The 22,005-nt window shown below is 43.2% G+C and overlaps 1 protein-coding gene across 2 annotated transcripts in view; it reads right to left on the bottom strand.

Moving 5' to 3' along the window:
- The window catches only part of LOC126469552 (exopolyphosphatase PRUNE1-like), a 167,092-nt gene that overhangs the window by 139,450 nt on the left and 5,637 nt on the right, over nt 1-22,005 (bottom strand). For both annotated transcript variants that reach the window (XM_050096670.1, XM_050096669.1), the window contains exon 3: nt 1,974-2,239. In XM_050096670.1, the coding sequence (XP_049952627.1) occupies nt 1,974-2,239 (266 nt within the window). The remainder of the gene's footprint in view (nt 1-1,973; nt 2,240-22,005) is intronic.

Genomic DNA, 22,005 nt, shown 5'->3' on the forward strand with positions numbered 1-22,005 from the left:
TCTCAAGTTACACAAAATGAGTCTTTTTTGCATGTACACAATTTTTTGAACACTTACTTTGTCTTTTGTTCCAGGTAGCACTCTGGAACTTTCATCCTTTTCATAAAAATCTGTTACAAGTCTTACTGTATTTTCAGAAAGAGTTTTACCTTTTTTTGGACCAGGAGTTTCCAAAACACCCTTTTCAGATTTTAGCTTTCTAGCTTGTCGCACCATGTACTCACTCACATTAAATTCTTTCATCACTTTATTTTGACTCCAAGAACCTGGAGCCAAGGTCAGAATCTGGATTTTTCTAGACCTCCCAACAGATGAAATCTTCTCTTTCATAAGAGAAATCATTACATCAAAATCCTTTGCTTTCTCAACCACACTTGTATCTTCTTCGTCATCATCAGAACTTGGTGCATCATATTTTAATGCCTTTGAAACCGCCTTTTTTGCAGTCTTTTCAATACTGCTAACCTTCCTTTTAAAATAAGACCCTTCACTTTGTTCTGACAAGCCATGAAGCTTTATCGGTGTTAAACCTAAATTATCAAGAGCAATGTTTGTTTGTACGAGGGATTCATTTCTGGATTCCTATGATTCTAATTCAACCATGACTTCATCATCTGTTTCACTTTCATTGACTTCAAATCTTAATTTTTCCTCACAAAAGTTATGGCATGTTGAGCAAAGCTTTTGTCCAGGTTTTATGCTAATATTTTTTGTCAGTAATTGTTTAGAAAGATAAAAGCCTACACTTCTCAACGATTTTTTGATAGGCTTTTTGTATTTTTTTAGTGGGTCTACACATGTTGTTTGATACTTTTCAAAAACATTTAAAAAGTAGTAGCTGTTGTGTGAACATATATTCTTAAATTCACACAGATTAATTCCAGATCGTAAGTGGATCAAATCTTTTTCTTCCTCACTCAATTCAGATAACGGTTGTAACTTTTTTGAAGGTGTGTAGGTTGTTTGGAAACAGTCAGATTTTTTAAATAACCCTACGCTACAGGTTTGAATATCTGACATACTGATTTCACTTTTGGTCTGATTACTGTTCTGGTTACTTTTATAGGATATTGGAAAAGAATCTCTGTAAACTAAGTAACAGTACTTACTGAAAGTTCGAATAAACTTAATAAAATACTATCCAAGCACTATTTAACACTGTAATAATTTTTTACTTCAAAATACAGGAGTAACAAAACAAACTCCAAGCGTACATTGTTACTCCAAGAAGACAAAAACTTATTTTCGGTGTCTAAGTCACTTGGCACTTTTTATTTTTAAAATATAATTAATATTATTTTAAAAATTAGATAACTATTAGACAGGTTAAAAAGCCAACATAATTTTTCTTTTATCTAATAGCCTACACAATTAAGAGTATTTTAAAGCAAATTTGAGCTTTCTATCAGGTCATTTCATTTGGAAGATTTTAATATATCTTTATGGTAATTTTTTAAACATTTAGATATGATACACAAACTTATTCCAAAATTTCATACTGATATCTTGAGTATTCTTTAATATACAAATTTTTTTAGTTGTGAGGACACGTTTAAGTTACAATTTCCGACTGCTGAAACAACGCCAAATCTAAAAACTTTAAAAATTTATTAAAAAAACTGTACAAGATAGAGCAAAAAAATTTTACAAGTGCTTTCAGGATGATAAAAGAAGTAATTGTACCAAGTTTCATCAAAATCTGACATGGTTGGTGTCAAGGCCTGGGTGACTTGACATGGAATGACCCCACTACAATTTTAACATTGAAAACATACTGTTGAATCACACGTAGAGTGAAGTACCAGAAGCATCTTATTACTACACCCAATTTCTAATTTAAGATATTAAAACATGCACAGCTATAGTACAACCAAATAATTCAGGGAAAGTGACAACTGACTGTGAGAAGAGGTGGGGGATATGCTTTACGGTTACAGTAAAATTAATATTTAAAAAGTTACAGATTTAGTTACCATATAGTAACATCAGAACTTCTTCTGGCACTGGAAATTCATTTTGAGTAATCAGTAAATCAGCTATCAGTGTTGCACATGAACCGACAGTCTCCATGGTCTTTTTTACATTCTCCCACTGCCAATCCGGATCAAGAGGTCTGTGATCAATAACCTCAATCACATATGGCTTAAGAGAAGTGTCCTTATCAGAGAGGGCATGGTGGTCAACCAGCACAATCCCCAATTCACTAGATGACATTAGTAAATCGAAGTTAATCGTGTCTCTGTAAAAGGACAGTTGAGAGGATTAGAAGATTCAAAAGTTACAGCAGTTATTTGCACATTACTCATAATTACATACATTAGATACAAATGCTGTCAAAGAGAATGCTGCATGCCCATAGGTTTTAAGTTCCTATAGTAATAAATTCCTTTTCAAATGATAAATACCTGCAGAAAAAGCTTTCATGACTACAAGCTCAGAATAATACCAATTCCTTACCATATCTGAGTAGTTAACACGCCAGCTAATCAGACCTCCTGCATACATTGAAGTCTTGCTAATAATATTAAATGAAGGCATGAATTCTGTTAAACGATCTTTTGCCAATCATTGTATTAAACATGTCTGTACACATCAAGAAACTTTTCTGAAAATTCAAAAATATCTTAACATTTACAGGTTGTATTGCTAATTATGAACTGAAAGTTCAATTTAGGATACTCTAATATGATTGTCACTGAATCCTTCCAAAGATGCCCAAATCTACTGCTGCACATTTTCCATGAAAGTGTCATTATCGACAAACAAGCAGCTGAATACACACCAACACAAATTAATTAAAATGAAGTCTGAAATTTTGTTTATCGTTTATATCTGTTGCCATACATACTGCTCGACCTGTACCACTTAAATGCAGTAATGGTACAGAATATAAATGTAAATGTAGAAATGTTTTGATAGGTGACTGAAGCATATTCTCCAATGAAAATTTTCGCATAAGCAACTTAAAATAGCGGCTGGTAGCGGACATCTTGCTTTGGCATATGGTTTAAAGCACAGGTGTCTCAGAAAGATTTGTTTTCACAATACTATTTTCTACATGCATGAAGATAGAAATTTTGGGGAAATTTTAACTTGTGCACAGAAACTAAAAGCTTACCTCAGTGTCAATTGCAAGTTTGCAATTCACATGGTGGCTTGTAGTCGTATCCTTGGTACAACAACCTCACCGATTTGTTCATTTATTACACAATGTCATCAAGTCGAGATAGTGACAACACAGCAAGAAAGGGCTTTTAGTGTTCTCTACTTCAACATGTGCAATTCAGTTACAACTGTGTGGCATGGTTTATGTTGTGAGTACAGCAGTGCACCTTCTACAACAAGACATCAATGGCATCAGCAAATTAAAACACTGTTTATGTAAGGAAAAATCACTTATAGCTTCCACGCTCATTCATCTGAAGTGATTTAGGGATATCATGGAAAATCTGAATCTGGATGGCTGGACATTAATTGGAACCAACCTTTAAGTATGAGTCCAATGCCTTTCCATTCCACTGCCCGACTTGCTGCGCTCAGAATAGCTATTTTCTGAAATATTAATCATAGATCAGACGAGCTGAAATGAACATCTATACTTTTATTACAGAATGCCACAAGGTCAACAATTTCTTTTAACTTGTCTTTTTTGTATGGTGGAAACTGTACAAACCCTGAACATCCACACAGAGATGAACTGACTAGACAACACTGTTGCCTTTTTTCATTGCCACAGTTTGAATTCCATCTCCAACAACAGTGTGATATAGGACGTTATCAATGCCAATTACAAAGGGCCTGTTATATTTACATTGTCGCATGAACCAATTAAAGCTCATGATTCACTTCATAATTATTTGTTTTCCTTGGCTAATAAATGAGCAGACAGTCAAGGTGTAGGAGAGAATTTTTGCACCATTTACCATGTAAACAGCAGTAACTCTACAAAAACTATAGTCTATCCAGTCTTTTCTGAAACAATTATCAGCATTAATCTACATTCCATCCAGCCACATTGTTTCCAAATGGTGCCCTCATAATATCTCTTATAAACTGAGAGTGCCATGCAATGCCACTTCATTCAATAACTGTGTCCACATGTCCCTTAAACTATGGTACTTCACAATTACTAACAAAAAATTGTTACCACTGAATAATTTTGCCTTGCAAAGGGGAAAAAAAAAAAAAATATACCCCATGGTCCCTATCAAAATATTCCTGCATATCTGTTTACACAAAGTGAAAAAATGCTGAATTCTACATTCAGCAACCACATTTTTCTGCACACTTTCACTGTGACTGTCTTCAGATATTCTGTTGGTTGGTTGGTTGGTTTAAAGGCAGGGAAAGGGACCAAACTACAATGTCATCAGTCCCTTGTTCCTAATAAAACAATCCCACAAGTGTGAGAATAATACGGACGAAACATATAACACAAAATGGAGAGAAAGGAAAAGCCACAAGAACGAAGGGAACGCAACGAACACTAAAAGGAACAAAAGAGGACAAGAAAGCAACAGAGACACTAGAAACAGAAGAGAGTAAAACATGAAAGCAGATTACAGTGCCTGGCCGACCACGAGAATAAAAAGGGAAAGCCAGCCACTCTGCAACACATTAAAACCTCCACCCTAGAAGCACTACGGTGGAGGACACAAACGGACAAAGGACATGCGTTAAAATTTACATCGAAGTATAAAACCCACTCTCATGGATAAAACGTAAAACTAAAGCTGCTGTGGAGGCATTGTCGCCCAACACCGAAGGCAGGGTGGTGGGAAAGTTAAAAGTCGGCCGCCGAGCAGCTAAAAGTGGGCAGTCCAGCAAGATGTGGACAACTGTCATTTGAGAGCCACAGCGACACTGAGGTGGGTCCTCGCGATGGAGAAGGTAACCATGCATTAGGCCGGTATTACACTATCAAATTTCTTTGTCAAAGATATTTGATGGTGTAATAAGAACTTTGTCAAATGTTGTCCAATATTTGATCAAATCTAGGGCCTCGCTGTAGATTTGATCAAAGAAATCGCTTGTCTTCTGTTCACTGCAATGTGACATGTTACCACATGGAGCGCTAGCATCGCTGCAGCGTTCTGTCGACTGTAGTATTTTTATAAACATTGCCGGTAAATACAATTGGTATGTGCCGACAACTACAAAATTAATAGAGCTGTATGAAGCTGATGAGGCACTTTACAGCGTGAGGCACCCTGAATACAGAAATAGATTAAGAAGATTGGAGACCCGACCGAACCGAACCGAACATAACCCTCTCCTGTAGCAAGGAATCGGAGTGTTACAGTGAGCCTGTTTTCTGAAGATGTAGCAGTTTTTAAGTGAATATTGTGCTTTGTGATATGAGGATACACTTCACTGAGCACATACAGAAATGTATGCTCATCCATTCTTAAGTAATTGACATACGACTTGACATCTTCCACTGTAAGCTCACGTAACAAGTTTTGTTGAATGCTTTTATCGTGTCGTCGTAAAACCCACGGCTTCACCCAGATCAGATTAGTTTTTTGTTCCATAGATCCATACTGAGGAGATCCTCGTGGATGTGGAACATGTCAATTTTTTTTTAAGCTGAAATAACAATACTAATAGTATGAATAAATACATCATTTTTCTATTAAAAATTTCGTCAATGGAGTTGGCCACTAGTAAGTCTTTCAGGCTCCTTTTAAACTGATCTTTATTTGTAACTAAATTTTTTATGTTTCCTGGCAAATTATTGAAAATGAGTGTTCCTGAGTAGTGGACCCCTTTCTGCACTAAAGTAAGTGCTTTTAATTCCTTGTGCAGATCATTTTTGTTCCTGGTATTGTATGTATGAACTGAGTTGTTTGCTGGAAAAGAGATATATTATTTAGGACAAATTTCATTACAGAGTAAATATACTGAGAGGCAGTAGTTAGTATACCCAGTTCTTTGAAGAGGTTTCTGCAGGACGTCCGTGAATTTACTCCACAAATAATACGTATTGCACGCTTTTGGACTCTGACAACTTTTGTTTGACCTTAAGATTTACCCCAAAATAATATACCATATGACATTATGGAATGAATGTAGGCAAAGTATGCAAGCCTTTTCATTTTTATGTTGCCTATGTCTGCTAAAAATCAAATTACAAATACAGATGCAGTTCTGTGGTGTGCTCCTCCCAACTGAATTTATTATCAAGTTGTAATCCCAGGAATTTAAGACTGTCAACCTTGTATGTATGGTTCCTTTTTCCCCACTTCTTTTCCGCATGTGCACACAATTCAATTGCGGTACATGCAACTGCTGCGGTTAATAACAAGTTGTTGTCAGCCATCTTGAACTTTGACGAAAAATTTGATGACAGTGTAATACCCCTTCTAGTGCTATGTCAAAGATCTTTGTCAAATATATTTGACGGAATATTTGACCACATCTTTGATCAAATCTTTGACAAAGAAATTTGATAGTGTAATACCAGCCTCAGCCACGTATGGCCAATGCGGAGCCAGCAGAGGACAACTGATTCCCTGCAAAAGGCCTGCATGGAAGACATCCACACATTCATAGTCTCCTTAATGACACGAAGTTTGTTGTGCGTACTGTTATGCCATTCCATCTCCGGAAGCCGGGAGACCCTGCGGTGTAAGATAGAACGCAGTTCAGCTTCGAAGATGCTTATCTCCAGAAGCAGCTTCCGCGTTGCCTGTTTGGTCAGCCTGTTGGCAAGTTCGTTGCCGGGGATACCGACGAGTCCTAGGGTCCACACAAACACCATGGAATGGCGGAACTGTTCCAGAGCATAGACGGACTTTTGAATAGATGCTACCAGAGGGTGACGAGAGTAGCACTGCTCAATAGCTTGTACACTGCTCAATGAGTCAGTACACAGAAGAAATGACTCACCAGGGCATGAGCGGATGTACTCCAGAGCACGAGATATGGCCACCAGCTCTGCAGTGAAAAATCTGCTGCCAACTAGCAAGGAGTGCTGCTCAATATGTCCTCCTTGAACATATGCGAAGCCTATGTGACCATCAGCCATCGAGCTGTTGGTGTAAACCACTTCAGAGCCCCGGAACACGCAAAGAACCGAGAGGAGGTGACAGCGGAGAGCGGCGGTGTTAACGGAATCCTTAGGGCCATGCAAAAGTTCCAGACGAAGCTGCGACCGAGGCCTACACCATGGAGGCATATGTCAACAGACCAGAAGAAGAGGTGGTAAAGGGAAGGACTCCACTTCGGAGAGAAGGGACCGCACGCAAACTGCAATCGTTAGCCCAAATCTGGTCCACCGATGTGGGAGATGGACTGCCGCGAGCAGGAAAAGGAGACAGTAATTCGGATGCTCAGGGGAAATATGAATATGTGCTGCGTAACTGCCGAGCAGTTGTGCACGTCCAATCTGAAGTGGAGATGACACCAGCCTCCACCAGTACGCTGGTCACCAGACTCATCCTAGAAGCTCCTGTCGCTAATCAAACCCCACAGTGGTGCACAGGGTCGAGTAAATGCAACGCTGAAGGCGCTGCCAAACTATAACCACACTCCCATAGTCAATTCGGGATTGGACAAGGGCTCGGTAGAGTTGCAGCAGCATACAGTGATCTGCACCCCAATTGGTGTTGCTCAGGCAATGGAGGGCATTGAGGTGCTGCCACCACTTCTGCTTAAGCTGACAAAAATGAGGGAGCCAAGTCAATCTAGCATCGAAAACCAGACCTAGGAATTGATCAGATGTTGCTGTCTGGAAAAGGCTGTTCGGATGGTAGACTCGATGGACACAAGATTATCAGTGGTAGAGCAACCCTGGCAAAAGCTGCCCTGACATGGAGACAGCAAGCCATGTTACTCCAGGACCCAACCCACCCGCCGAGATACCACACGTTGCAGCAGCTTAAAAAGAATGCTGGTGAGGCTGATGGGCTGATAGGAATCCACATCAAGCGGGCTTTAACCGGGTTTGAGCACCGGAATGATGGTGCCCTCCCACCATTGCGATCGAAAGATACCATCGCACCAGATCAGGTTGAAGATGACGAGAAGATGTCGCTTGTAGTCAGATGAGAGATGTTTATCTATCTGGCTGTGGATGCGATGAGGCCCCGGAGCTGTGTCGGGGCAATGTGCAATGGCACTGAGGGGCTCCCACTCTGTAACTGGGGCGTTATAGGATTCACTGCAGCATATAGTGAATGAGAGGACGTTCCCTTCCAGACGCCATTTGAGTGTGAGAAAAGCTGGCGTGTAATTCTCTGACGCAGAAGCTCGAACAGAGTGCTCGGCAATCACGTTGCGTAGGTACATAACTATCCATTTATGGTAACACCGGGGACAGCTATTCAGGCCCGGTATCTGAAAAGACATTTGAACTTTGCCCAGACTTGGGAAGGTGATGTGTGGCACCCAATGGTGGAGAAGTATCCCTCCCAACACTCCTTCTTCCATTCTTTGATAAGGTAGCGAACATGGGCACGGAGCTGTTTAAAGGCTATGAGGTGCTCCAGGGAAGGGTGCTGCTTATGCCACTGTAGAGCTCGCCGACGCTCCTTAATTCCTTCAGCAACTTCCGGCGACCACAAAGATACTGCCTTACGCCTCGGGCACCCTAAAGAGAGAGGGATCGCGTTTTCTGCCACAGAAACAATTGTACTAGTCACCTGCTCAACCATCACATGTATGTTACCATATGGGGGAGATTCAGCGGTGACAGCAGAGGTGAAAGTTCCCCAGTCCGCCTTGTTCAAAGCCCATATGGGTATGCATCCATGTGCCTGACGCCGGGTCAGTGACAGGAAGATGGGGAAGTGGTCACTACCACACAGATCATCATGTGCCCTCCAGTAGATAGATGGGAGAAGTCCTGGGCTGCAAATTGATAAATCAATGGCCGAGTAACTACCATGAGCCACACTGAAATGTGTGGCGGCCGCAGTATTTAAGAGGCAGAGGTCGAATTCCGACAGTAAAGTTTCAACCTCTCTGCCTCGCCCAGTAAGCATGGTACCACCCCACAAGGGGTTATGGGCATTAAAATCTCGCAGAAGTAGGAAAGGTTTAGGGAGTTGATCAATCAGTGTAGCTAATACATTCAGGGGTACTGCACCATCTGCAGGAATATATACATTGCAGACAGTTATTTCCTGTGTCATCCTTTTTCTGACAGCCACAGCTTTAAGAGGGGTTTGAAGGGGCACATGTTCACTACAAACCGAGTTTAGGACATAAACGCAAACTCCACCTGACACTCAATTATAGTCATTACGGTTCCTGTAATATCCCTTATAGCTGTGGAGCGGTGGAGTGCAGGGGTCCGCATTGCTGGGAAACAGGTTTCCTGGAGAGCAATGCAGATAGCAGGTGTATAGCTTAAAAGTTGCCGTAGCTCAGCCAGGCAGTGGGAAAAACTGCCGCAATTCCACTGGAAGACGACATCATGAGACTGGGAAGGCATGGAACATTCAATGAGGCAGTGTACGCCTCAGAGTCACCTGCTGCCACCGATTTATTGCCTGAGCAGTCTATATCGATTGCGTCTGAGGGTCTGGTGAGATCTAGGTCCTCAGCGGACGCCAAAATCTCCACCCCATCCTCAGCCGCAGAGCTTGTAGGTAGCGGTGGTGTGGGTGCCACCGCAATTTCCTTGGTCTTAGGGGTTTTATTTTTGGATTTCTCTCGCTGCTTCTTGAGTGTCTCTGGCTGGAAGGACTTCACTGGTTCAGTCTCCGAGACACAGGATGAGCTTGAAGCCCTACAACCAGCTCCTTTTGGGCTCTTCAGCCACTGATGTGTGTCATCTTTCCCACTAGAAGAAACCTGGGAAGGGAGTGACTCAAGGGACCCCTTCCTAGGGAGAGAAAGCGAAGAAGACTTACGCTTCTCCGGCTTAGAAGTGGGGAAAGATGACGCTGATGGTTGGGGGGGGGGGGGAGGGGTTGCTCCCAAAGTAGATTTACATCTACATATATACTCCGCTAGCCACCAAGCGGTGTGTGGCGGAGGGCACAGTTCCCACCAAAGTCGTATTCCCCCCCCTCTGTTCCACTCAGGGATCGCGCGAGGGAAAAATGACTATCTGAACTCCTCAGTACGAGCTCTTATTTCCCTTATCTTTGAATGGTGATCATTGCGTGGTTTGAAAGTTGGTGGTAATAATATATGCTCCACATCCTCCGTGAAGATCGGATTTAGGAACTTAGTGAGCAGCCCCTTCTGTTTAGCGCGCCGTCTATCTGCAAGTGTGTCCCACTTCAAACTTTCTACGAGATTTGTAACGCATTCGCAATAGCTAAATGTACCAGTCACAAATCTTACCGCTATTCTTTGGACCTTCTCAATCTCTTGAATCAGACCCAATTGGTAACGGTACCATACAGACAAACAATACTCCAAGACTGGATGAGCTAATGTATTGTAAGCTATTTCCTTTGTTAAAGGACGGCATCGCTTCAGGCTTCTACCAATAAACTGCAATCTAGAGTTCACCTTACCTGTTACTTGTGCAATCTGATCATTCCATTTGAGATCATTTCAAACAGTTACACCCAGACACTTGATGGTCGTTACCGCTTCCAAAGACTGGGCATTTATTTTGTACTTGTACATTAGTGGGGATTTTCGCCTTGTTATACGCAGTAGGCTACACTTACTAATATTGAGAGATAACTGTCAGTCATTACACCACGCATTTATTTTCTGCAAATCTTCATTGATTTGTTCACAACTTTCGTGTGATACTACTTTCCTATAGACTACAGCATTATAGGCAAAAAGTCTAGGGCAGCTGTCAATACCATCAACCAGGTTGTTTATGTAAATAGTGAAAAGCAGAGGACCTATTATGCTGCCCTGGTGCACACCTGAAGTTACTCTTGTTTCTGTTGAAGTCACCCCATTCAGAATGACATACTATTTCCCGTGTTAGAAAACTTTCTATCCAACCACATATGTCATCGGATAGACCATAAGCACGCACTTTTTGTAGCAAGCGACAGTGCAGAACTGAATCGAACAGCTTTCGAAAGTCGAGAAATATGGCATCAACCTGGGAGCCGGTATCTATAGCCTGTTGTATATCATGCACAAAGAGGGCCAGCTGTGTCTTGCATGACCGCTGTTTCCTAAAACCGTGCTGGTTTCTGCAGATGAGATTCTCAGAGTCTAGGAAGGTCATTATGTCTGAACACAAAATATGTTCCAGGATTCGACAACAAATCGATGTCAGTAAAATTGGCCAGTAAGTATGTGCATCCAATTGTACAATTGTCTACCCTTTTTATAGATCGCTATGACCTGGGCCTTCTTCCAGTCCTGTGGAACTTTCCGCTGTTACAATGATCCCTGATAGATGATGGATAAGAATGGTGCTATATTTGTAGCATAGTCAACATAAAATCATAAAGGGATACCCTCTGGGCTAGATGCCTTCCTGGCATCTAAGGATCTTAACTGTTTTACAATCCCAGATACACTAAACACTATTTCAGCCATCCTTTCATTTGTTCCGTAATTGGAAGGGGGAATGGTGCTGCAGTCCTCTACCGTAAACGAGTTTTTGAAGGCTTGGTTTAGCATTTCGGCTTTCTGTTTATCATCAGTTAAATTAACCGTACTGTCAGCAAGAGAAGGTATTGAACTATTTGTAGCATTCATTCATAGATTTTACGTACGACCTTATTTTTAGAATCTGCAGATAAAATATTGCTTTCAATTTCGTTAAAAGAATCTCTCTTTATCCTTCTGACAGCTGCTTTCATTTCGTGTAATTTCTGTTTGTCAGTGGGGCAACAGGGAGGGAAATGCCGTTGACCCCCCCCCCCCCCCCAATCTCGCTCTGAGAGGTGACCTGGGTTGGCGGAGCTGATGGTGCCGGAACTGTTTTAGCAGTGGCGTAAGACGATGTCATATGCACAGGATGCAGGCATTCACAAATTTTCTATTAGCCTCAGTTTAGGTCAGTCTGTCCAGGGTCTTGTACTCCATGATTTTCCTTTCTTTCTGGATAATCCTGCAGTCAGGCGAGCAAGGCGAAAGGTGCTCTCCGCCGTTGACACAGATGGGAGGCCAGATGAGAGGCAGTGCACATGGAGTATTGGGATATGATGGGTGCCCACAATCTCGGCACATGATGCTGGAAGCACAGTGGTAAGACATATGGCCGAACTTGCAACACTTAAACCACCACATCGGGGGAGGGATATAGGGCTTTACATTACAGTGGTAGACCATCACCTTGACCTTCTCGGGCAATGTATCACCCTCAAATGCCAAGATGAAGGCACCGGTGGCAACCTGATTATCCTTCAGACCCCGGTGGAAACGCAAGAAGAAATGTACACCTCGCCGCTCTATATTGGTGCGCAGCTCATCGCCAGACTGCAAAAGAAGGTCCCTGTGAAATATGATACCCTGGACCATTTTTAAGCTCTTATGGGGTGTGATGGTTACAGAAACATCCCCCAGCTTGTCACAAGCGAGTAACGTCCGTGACTGGGCAGAGGATGCTGTTTTGATCAAGACTGACCCAGACCTCATTTTGGACAATCCCTCCACCTCCCCAAAATTGTCCTCTAAATGCTCAACAAAAAACTGAGGCTTCATCGTCATGAAAGATGACCAATCAGCTCTCGAACATACAAGGTACCGGGGCGAATAAGATCGCTGCCATCCTTAGATTGAGGTTCCTCCAATAGTGAGGCCTGGAGGGGAATTATTTGGGGTCATACTTCTGTGCATTGAATTGAGCTCGTGATCACTTAGAGACTGTTGGTTTTTCAGCAAGAGATGATGTACTACGCTTCATCACGGCATCCACCCTGATGCCACTCACTCCGACCAGGGGCCCTCCCCACAGGTGCCACCCAGCCGCAGCAAAGGCCACCTGGCAGGATGGCCACTGCTGGGAGTCCCGACACCCCAGGGGGATGGACATCTACCCCCTAGGCATATGTGGGGAGTTAACAGTGCAGTCATCAGCAGAGTGATCCCTGTGTGGTCAGGGGGCTACAACCAATAGGGTACATGGTGGCTCCACCACAACAGACTGCCTACCATGCTGGATATCAGGTGCAAAGAAGTCCATGGTCATCACTGATGCAGAAAGCGACACTGCATAGTGTATGGTGGAAAACGCACCCAGGAAGGTGTCCTCGCCCAAGAGATGGAGAATGGGCACGACTGCAATGCAACAATGAGAAAGTGGGCTAAAGATCTCAATGCATGATGGACATGATGCACCCTGTAAAGCACCCTTCCCCAATTGGCTCACTCTTTGGGAAAATTTTGAAGAATGGAGGTCAAACCCTACAGGGGACGATCACATAAAGGCCGAAATGTGTGAAACTCCTTTTAGTTGCCTCGTACGATAGGCAGGAATACCTCGGGCCTATTCTAACCCCCATACCCGCAGGGGGATCAGACATTCTGTCACAAAATTAGTTCGATAGAGACACGAAACACATAATGAAAACTTGTCATAACCATTACGTAAGTGGCCACATGTGCCAACCACATCACATAGTAATATGACAACAAGAAGCACATGACAGGACAAAGAATGTTTTCTGGTTGGTTGTTGCAGAAGTAGCTGCCTCAAACAACTCACTGCCAGTCACTTTGTTACATTGGTTTAGGTGTACGATGAGTTGACCACACATCATGTTAACACGCACGCACGCACGCACGCACGCACGCACACACACACACACACACACACACACACACACACACACACACTTCACTTCAGGTGATCAATAATGCACTTAATGGTGGACTAGTATTGGTCAGACAGAGGGAAGCCAAATTATTATTTGTGGGGATTTCAATGTAGATCTTCTGAAAGAGTTTGATGAGAAGAATGATCTTGAAGTATTATCCGGTTCCTTCAACCAGAGATCAGTTATTGCTTCTTGCACTCTTGAAGTATACGAAAGCAGGACACTGATATATAATATTTTCACAGACCAAACATAAATTTAATTAAATAAAATTAGCCTGTTAAAAATCGTCTTTCGGATCATGATGCACAGATAGTTATAGTAGTTGACATAGTAATGTAAAACAGTCTTCCAAAATGTGTGTTCAATTAACAATTTAAAAATTGAAACTCTTCGGGTATGGGTTTAGTGTTGTAGGATTGCTGAATCCAATGATGCACACTATACCACATGTAATAAGCAGTATTTTATTACTCAAAAGCACACATATACAGTTATATACATTCTTGATTCTCTGTCCACATGTGTACTCTTTCGCGCGCGGCCACAGACCGCTGCAAAGAGCTCACCAAAACAAAGGTATTACACGCGACTTGGTCGATAGCCATCACATTAGCTCGTGCCAAACTGCGACCCCAGGCCAAACGAAATGTTCAGATACCAGACATGTGGTGGCGCAAATGCCAGGGTGTGCCAAGTCATGGATACTATTAAAAATGTCCCAGCGGAGAGGTGCGGAAATCACCGGACATATGCGTCCTGTTGAAATGTCGCACCAGCTAGTTTGAGTGCTGTTTTAACATCGGAGCGCAATGCATCGAGTCAGTGTCCTCTGTCTACAATTTAGGGAGTTCACTGAGGTCCAGTCATGAAGATAAAACCGACACGCGAGGAAAATCGGTGACAACATTGTCTGCCCCTCTGACGTAATGTACACTCCTGGAAATTGAAATAAGAACACCGTGAATTCATTGTCCCAGGAAGGGGAAACTTTATTGACACATTCCTGGGGTCAGGTACATCACATGATCACACTGACAGAACCACAGGCACATAGACACAGGCAACAGAGCATGCACAATGTCGGCACTAGTACAGTATATATCCACCTTTCGCAGCAATGCAGGCTGCTATTCTCCCATGGAGACGATCGTAGAGATGCTGGATGTAGTCCTGTGGAACGGCTTGCCACGCCATTTCCACCTGGCGCCTCAGTTGGACCAGCGTTCGTGCTGGACGTGCAGACCGCGTGAAACGACGCTTCATCCAGTCCCAAACATGCTCAATGGGGGACAGATCCGGAGATCTTGCTGGCCAGGGTAGTTGACTTACACCTTCTAGAGCACGTTGGGTGGCACGGGATACATGCGGACGTGCATTGTCCTGTTGGAACAGCAAGTTCCCTTGCCGGTCTAGGAATGGTAGAACGATGGGTTTGATGACGGTTTGGATGTACCGTGCACTATTCAGTGTCCCCTCGAAGATCACCAGTGGTGTACGGCCAGTGTAGGAGATCGCTTCCCACACCATGATGCCGGGTGTTGGCCTTGTGTGCCTCGGTCGTATGCAGTCCTGATTGTGGCGCTCACCTGCACGGTGCCAAACATGCATACGACCATCATTGGCACCAAGGCAGAAGCGACTCTCATCGCTGAAGACGACACGTCTCCATTCGTCCCTCCATTCACGCTTGTCGCGACACCACTGGAGGCGGGCTGCACGATGTTGGGGCGTGAGCGGAAGACGGCCTAACGGTGTGCGGGACCGTAGCCCAGCTTCATGGAGACGGTTGCGAATGGTCCTCGCCGATACCCCAGGAGCAACAGTGTCCCTAATTTGCTGGGAAGTGGCGGTGCGGTCCCCTACGGCATTGCGTAGGATCCTACGGTCTTGGCGTGCATCCGTGCGTCGCTGCGGTCCGGTCCCAGGTCGACGGGCACGTGCACCTTCCGCCGACCACTGGCGACAACATCGATGTACTGTGGAGACCTCACGCCCCACGTGTTGAGCAATTCGGCGGTACGTCCACCCGGCCTCCCACATGCCCACTATACGCCCTCGCTCAAAGTCCGTCAACTGCACATACGGTTCACGTCCACGCTGTCGCGGCATGCTACCAGTGTTAAAGACTGCGATGGAGCTCCGTATGCCACGGCAAACTGGCTGACACTGACGGCAGCGGTGCACAAATGCTGCGCAGCTAGCGCCATTCGACGGCCAACACCGCGGTTCCTGGTGTGTCCGCTGTGCCGTGCGTGTGATCATTGCTTGTACAGCCCTCTCGCAGTGTCCGGGGCAAGTATGGTGGGTCTGACACACCGGTGTCAATGTGTTCTTTTTTCCATTTCCAGGAGTGTATGTCATTCATAAACTGACATATGAGGTCCATATGCCGAAAACGTCTCGGGGATGAGTCCTTGTCTGGGTTACGGAAAGCATATACCAATGGCTTGTGGTCGGTAAATACCACAGGATGGCGACCTTCGATATCGTCTTGAAAATATTTGATATCAGCATAAATAGCAAACAGTTACTGGTCGAAGGTCGGCCATTTACGTTGGGAAGCGGACAGTTTGTGGGAGAAAAATCTGAGCAGCTGTACAACAGAACCCATGGATTGCTTAAGTACAACCCCCACTGCTGTATCACTCGCATCTGATGTAAGTGAGATGGGAGCACCAGGAATGGGGTGAAAGAGCGTAACAGCTATCTTTAAGGCTGACTTTACGTTATCGAATGCGTGACGCATATCTGAAGTTCACCAGAGTGGGGGCTGTGTCTGCAGTAGTAATTTACTGTTCCAAGGAAGCGGCAGAGGCCCTGTATATCTTTGGGCAAAGGCACCATACTAATGGCCTCGACCCGTTCGGGTAGGGGGCAGATACCATCAGTAGAAACCCCGTGGCCCAGAAAAGTGACACTAGTGAGGTGGAGTTGTGACTTAGCATTGTTCACTGTGACACTGTTTCCTTTTAATAGCTGGAACACTGTATTTAAATGGAGTTCATGTTCCTCGAGGGTGAAAGAAAAAACTAACAAGTCATCCAGGTAGGCATATGCAAAGTCCAGTTTTCCAACCAACGAGTCGATGAACCAATGCCACGTCTATGCAGCATTTTTAAGGCTGAACGGCATAAACAAATACACTAACAACCCAAATGAGGTGGTGATAGCGGTTTTTTCAACGTCCTCCGGTGCCATTGGCAGTTTGTGGTGTGCCTTGTGACAGTCAATTACACTGAAAATTTATGCCCTGTGCAGTTGGGAAGCAAAGTCTTGAATATTTGGGGCGGGATAATTATCTAGAATTCTTCTGGTGTTAAGCACCCGACAGGCACCACAGAGGCGGAAAGTGTCATCTTTCTTGGGCACCAAATGAATGGATGACGACCAACTATTAGAAGGGCGAATAGTCTTACTATCTAAAAGTTCCTGAATAACAGCTTTGTCGCGTTTAAGTTTCTCCAGATTTAAACGCCTAGCCTTTGCACGTACCGGTGGGCCTCCTGTGGTATTGATTCTGTGGACAGTACCACTGTTGATCACTAACACGGATGGTGATGATAGACATGCACCCGATGCACTATGACTAACCTGTAATGGACAAGCTTGTGTGTCCCAGGCCGGCAGGTCAGCAGCAGTGGCAGTGATCCACTGGTAGACCTTGTCGTAGAGCTCGGTGGGGTACTTGGTAGTGTTGTGGAAACAGCTTATGTCTGGCAGTAGAAATGTCACGCGGCGTCGGCAGCAGGTGCGAGGAAGCAGTGCGGGTGTTGAGAGTGTGGCTGTGTGCGACAGCTGGGCAATCTGTTTACGAGCATCCGTGAGCTTGGCTTGCACGGCGGCGATGCATAAGTGGAGGATTTCACTGCTGTCCTGAAGTTCATTGTTGTGTGATCTAAGAGAGAGCACTGCAACAGCAGTTTCAGCTAGCTCACACAACAGAGTGTCGCTCTCGGATGAGAGGGAAGAGATACCTGAACTGGTGATACAGTCTATCGAGTTAAAGGTTAGTGTATCTCATTACAGGTTGGATGAAAGTGCGTGGGCTAAGAGAAAATCTACCCTGAGTACGGGTTCATCCACCTCCGCGATAACGAAAGTCCACAGTAACGGGGTATTAATGTCCTGCAGTTTAAGGCTTAAATTAGTTATTCCATGAGATTGGATCAGGGACTTACTGGGGCTCGAAGCGGGGGAGGGGGGCAAGGCTGATGCTCAAATTTAAAACCTGCAGACAAAGGTATCACACTAACCTCGGCCCCCGTGTCAACTAGAAATGAAATGCAAGACACTGTGTCTTTCACGTATAAGAGTCCTGGCGCATGAGATGAAGAAGTGTTAAGTGATAGGCGTCTGTGCAGTGCAACACGGTCCGTAGCGCCTGAATTGGGTCACATTATTAGTTTGGGAAAGCGCATGGAGAATGACATTTCTTAGCCGCGTCACCAAAGCGGGAATGGAAGTCGCACTGGCTGAGGTCGAAGCAGCAGTGGAGGGGGTCTTGTTTGTAGGTTCCTCTGCGGTGTTGCAGTAGTGCTGGTAGGAGAGGAGTTATGGCGGCGGCTGCCAGGTGGCGTTGGGTACATGCGCATGCGCGGAGCGAGTCATGTTCACTCTGTACTGCATGACGGAAGCTGTCGCTCAGGTGTGCCAACCCCTGAGGCCTGAGGGCCGCCTGAGAAAGGGGGGGAGGGAGGGCATGCAGGGCAGGCAGAATGTTGTAAACCTTGTCTCTGATCTTTAGTTTGGCGTCTAGTGGGGCTGAAGTTACATGGAGAAGTTTAATTTGAACTTCCGGAGGAAGTTTGAGCAACCAGATGGACCAAAGTGTAATGTCTGGCATGTGATGTGTGTCTATCATGGCACAGAGATGACGCCAGAGCTGCGACGGGGATCTGGAGTTCCGGAATAAACATGAAATTTCCTGTCTAGAGCATCCAGCTCGATTTGTACCACCACTGATTTAGGTGGAAAGTTCACGTTGGCACTTGGGAAACCCGTAAACATAGCCACTGGGGTTTGAGCACATTTTGTCAGCTATTGTTAAGCACTCTGAACATGTGGAAAGTTCACATTCAACGTAAAAATTTCACATTCAAAGTTTTGTGCGTGTAAAACAGAACACTGCCATACGACTGCTGACTCATGTAGGGTAACGAAAAGTTATTGTTCACACCTGATGCCAGCACACTTGGATGTGGGAATGTGGAAGCACTGTCCTTTTGAGTACAGCTAGTCGGTGTGTTCGGGAACTGCATCGAACTATTGCGAACACAAGGTGGATAATTGGAAAACCATGCCGAAGCATCCACTGGAAAATTCAGTTGGCATGTGTGCGGTGTAGTGGGCAGTAAGCGATCCATTGTGTACCGCTCGATGGTACGAGAGTTCGTTGTAGCACTCGCGAACAAAATTCGGGGTCACCAGTATGGGTTTAGCATTGTAGGATTGCCGAATCCAATGATGCACACTATACTACATTTAATAAGCACTATCTTACTACTCATTCTTGATTCTCTGTCCATCTGTGTTCTCTTTCGCACATGGCCACAGACTGCCGCAAAGAGTTCGCCAAAACAAAGATATTACACGCGACTTGGTCAATGGTCGCCACAAGGGAAAGCTTGCAGCAGTTAAGACTGGAATGAGGTGTATTGGGAACCTGATGCTAATTAAAAGTATAACTTATTTCATGACACATTTCTAAGTATTTTCCCCAAGAAAACAGTGAAATATAATTGTAAGAAACCATGTAAAACCCATGGCTTACTAAAGAGAGAAAAATATCTTAACTGGGAAAGGGAAATGTATCTAATAGCAAGAAAGAGTAATGACCCAGAAACAGTCAAATATTACAAAAACTACAGTACTATATTAAGGAAAGTTATTAAAAAGTCCAGAAGCATGTGTATTATGTCTCAGATTAGCAACTCTGATAATAAAATTAAAACAATTAGGAATATTGTTGAAAGGAAAACAGAGCAATCAGCAGAACAGGAAGACTACATTATCATCAAAGCGAATGAAAAATTTATTAACAAAAGGTCAGAGGCTGAAAATATTTTTAATATTCATTTTTTAAATGCTGTGGAGAAAACAGGATACAGATGTCCATTAGAAAAGGCAAAGCTATATATGGAATAGGCACGACCTATGCAATTTGATAAAATTGAAATTCTACCAGCTCTCCAACTGAAGTGAGGAAAATAATGAACTCACTCAAAAGTGAAAGGTCATGTAGAACTGATGGCATCTCCAACAAAGTACTAAAAGCTTGTTCCCAACAGGAAAGAAGGATCCTCAGCCACATATGCAATAGTTCACCAAAACCGAGCATTTTTCCTGATAGACTGAAACATGCTATTGTTAAACCATTGCATAAAAAGGGGGATAGGTCTTATGCCAACAACTACCGACCAATCTCACTTCTGACAGCTTTGTCGAAAATTCTTGGAAAGTAATGTATTCAAGAGTACCTTCACATATTTGTAAAAATAAAGTACTAACAAAATGCCAATTTGGTTTTCAGAAAGGCTTTTCAACAGAAAACGCTACATATGCTTTCACTCATCAAATATTAAATGCTCTGAATAACTGAACATCACCAATTTGGATTTTCTGTGATCTCTCAAAGTCTTTTGATTGTGTAAATCATGGAATTCTTCTAGATAAGCTTAAGTATTGTGGTACGAGTGGGGCAATGCACAAATGATTTAACTCATATTTAACAATGGAAAATCCAGGATGCAATTCACATATAACTGGAAGAGTACAGAAGGTTGAAATAAACTGTCCACATGTTGTGCAAAAATCAGCAGATTTCTCAAACTGGGGAGATGTCAAGAATGGGGTTCCATAAGGTTCAGTCTTGGGCCCCTTATTGTTCCTAATATATATTAATGACTTACCACTCTATTCAAGAAGATGCAAAGCTAATACTTTTTGCTAGTGATACAGGTATATTAATCACATCCAACAAACAAGAACTAGCTGACAAAATTTTAAATAATATCTTTCAGAAATTTTTTACGTGGTTCTCTGCAGATGGAGTCTCATAAAATTTAAAAAGTATATACAGTTCTGTTCAGTAAATGGCATAATACCATTAATAAATGTAGATTGTGAACAAAAGTCTGTAGCTCTAAGGTAGAATATTCCAAATTTTCGGGTGTGTGGATTGATGACAGACTGAACTGGAAGAAACACATTGATGATCTGTAGCAACATTTGCGTTCAGTTACTTATACTACTAGCATCAAAGCAAATTTTGGCAATGAACATGTACGTAAATTAGCTTAATATGCTTGTTTCCATTCACTGCTTTTGTATGACATCATACTATGGGTTAAGGAAAGAAGTATTCATTACATAAAAGCATGTAATCAGAATAATAGTTGAAACCCAGCCAAGATCATCTTGTAGACATTTATTTGAAGAATTAAGAATACTCACAGTAGTTTCGCAAACCCCCCCCCCCCCCCCCCACACACACACACACACACCTCTCTCTCTCATACTTATGATATTTGTTATTAACAACCAAACCTAATTCAAAAGCAATAGCAATGTGCATAGCTTCCACACTAGGAGAAAGGATGATCTTCTCTACTTTGGGTTAAATCTAACTTCGGCACAGAAAGGGTGAATTATAGCCACAAAAATGTTTGGTCCCCTAGCCTACCAGATAGCATCAAAAGTCTGATAGATCGCCAACCACTATTTAAAAACAAATTAAAATATCTTCTCAATGATAACTCTTCCTACTCAGCAAATGGATTGTTAGATATAAATTAGTAATCTGACAACTAAAAAAATAAATAAAAATAGCAATGAAGAAAACCTTGAATTATGGCACATACAGAAACCTTTTGTTAAACTGACACATACTACATCATTACAAAGTGTCGTATTCATGATCTATGGAACAAGTATTAATCTAATCTGTCCACATACCATGGCATCTGCATTACAGAAAACTTAACACTCTGTACAGAGTGTGAGTGAGTGCGCATTTTATTGAAAATAAGCATACATGAGAAACCAATAGTTCTCCTCTTGCATTAATAACCAGCATCTGAATCTGCTTGTGTCATGGACAAATGCCTTGAGCTATAGGAGGTGCAATGCCATATTCTTGACATAAATCACAGCACACACTTGTTACTGAATTTCACCTATCAAAATCAAGAATGCAGATGGACTTTTGTTGCTGTGTTATTGTTATCTTACATAATGCACATAGGGTAATGAACAAACAAACTAGTTGTAGCAGAGACATCCCTACAAGCAATCATACGAACTG

This window comes from Schistocerca serialis, chromosome 3 (assembly GCF_023864345.2).
Source record: "Schistocerca serialis cubense isolate TAMUIC-IGC-003099 chromosome 3, iqSchSeri2.2, whole genome shotgun sequence".
Taxonomy (NCBI): domain Eukaryota; kingdom Metazoa; phylum Arthropoda; class Insecta; order Orthoptera; family Acrididae; genus Schistocerca; species Schistocerca serialis.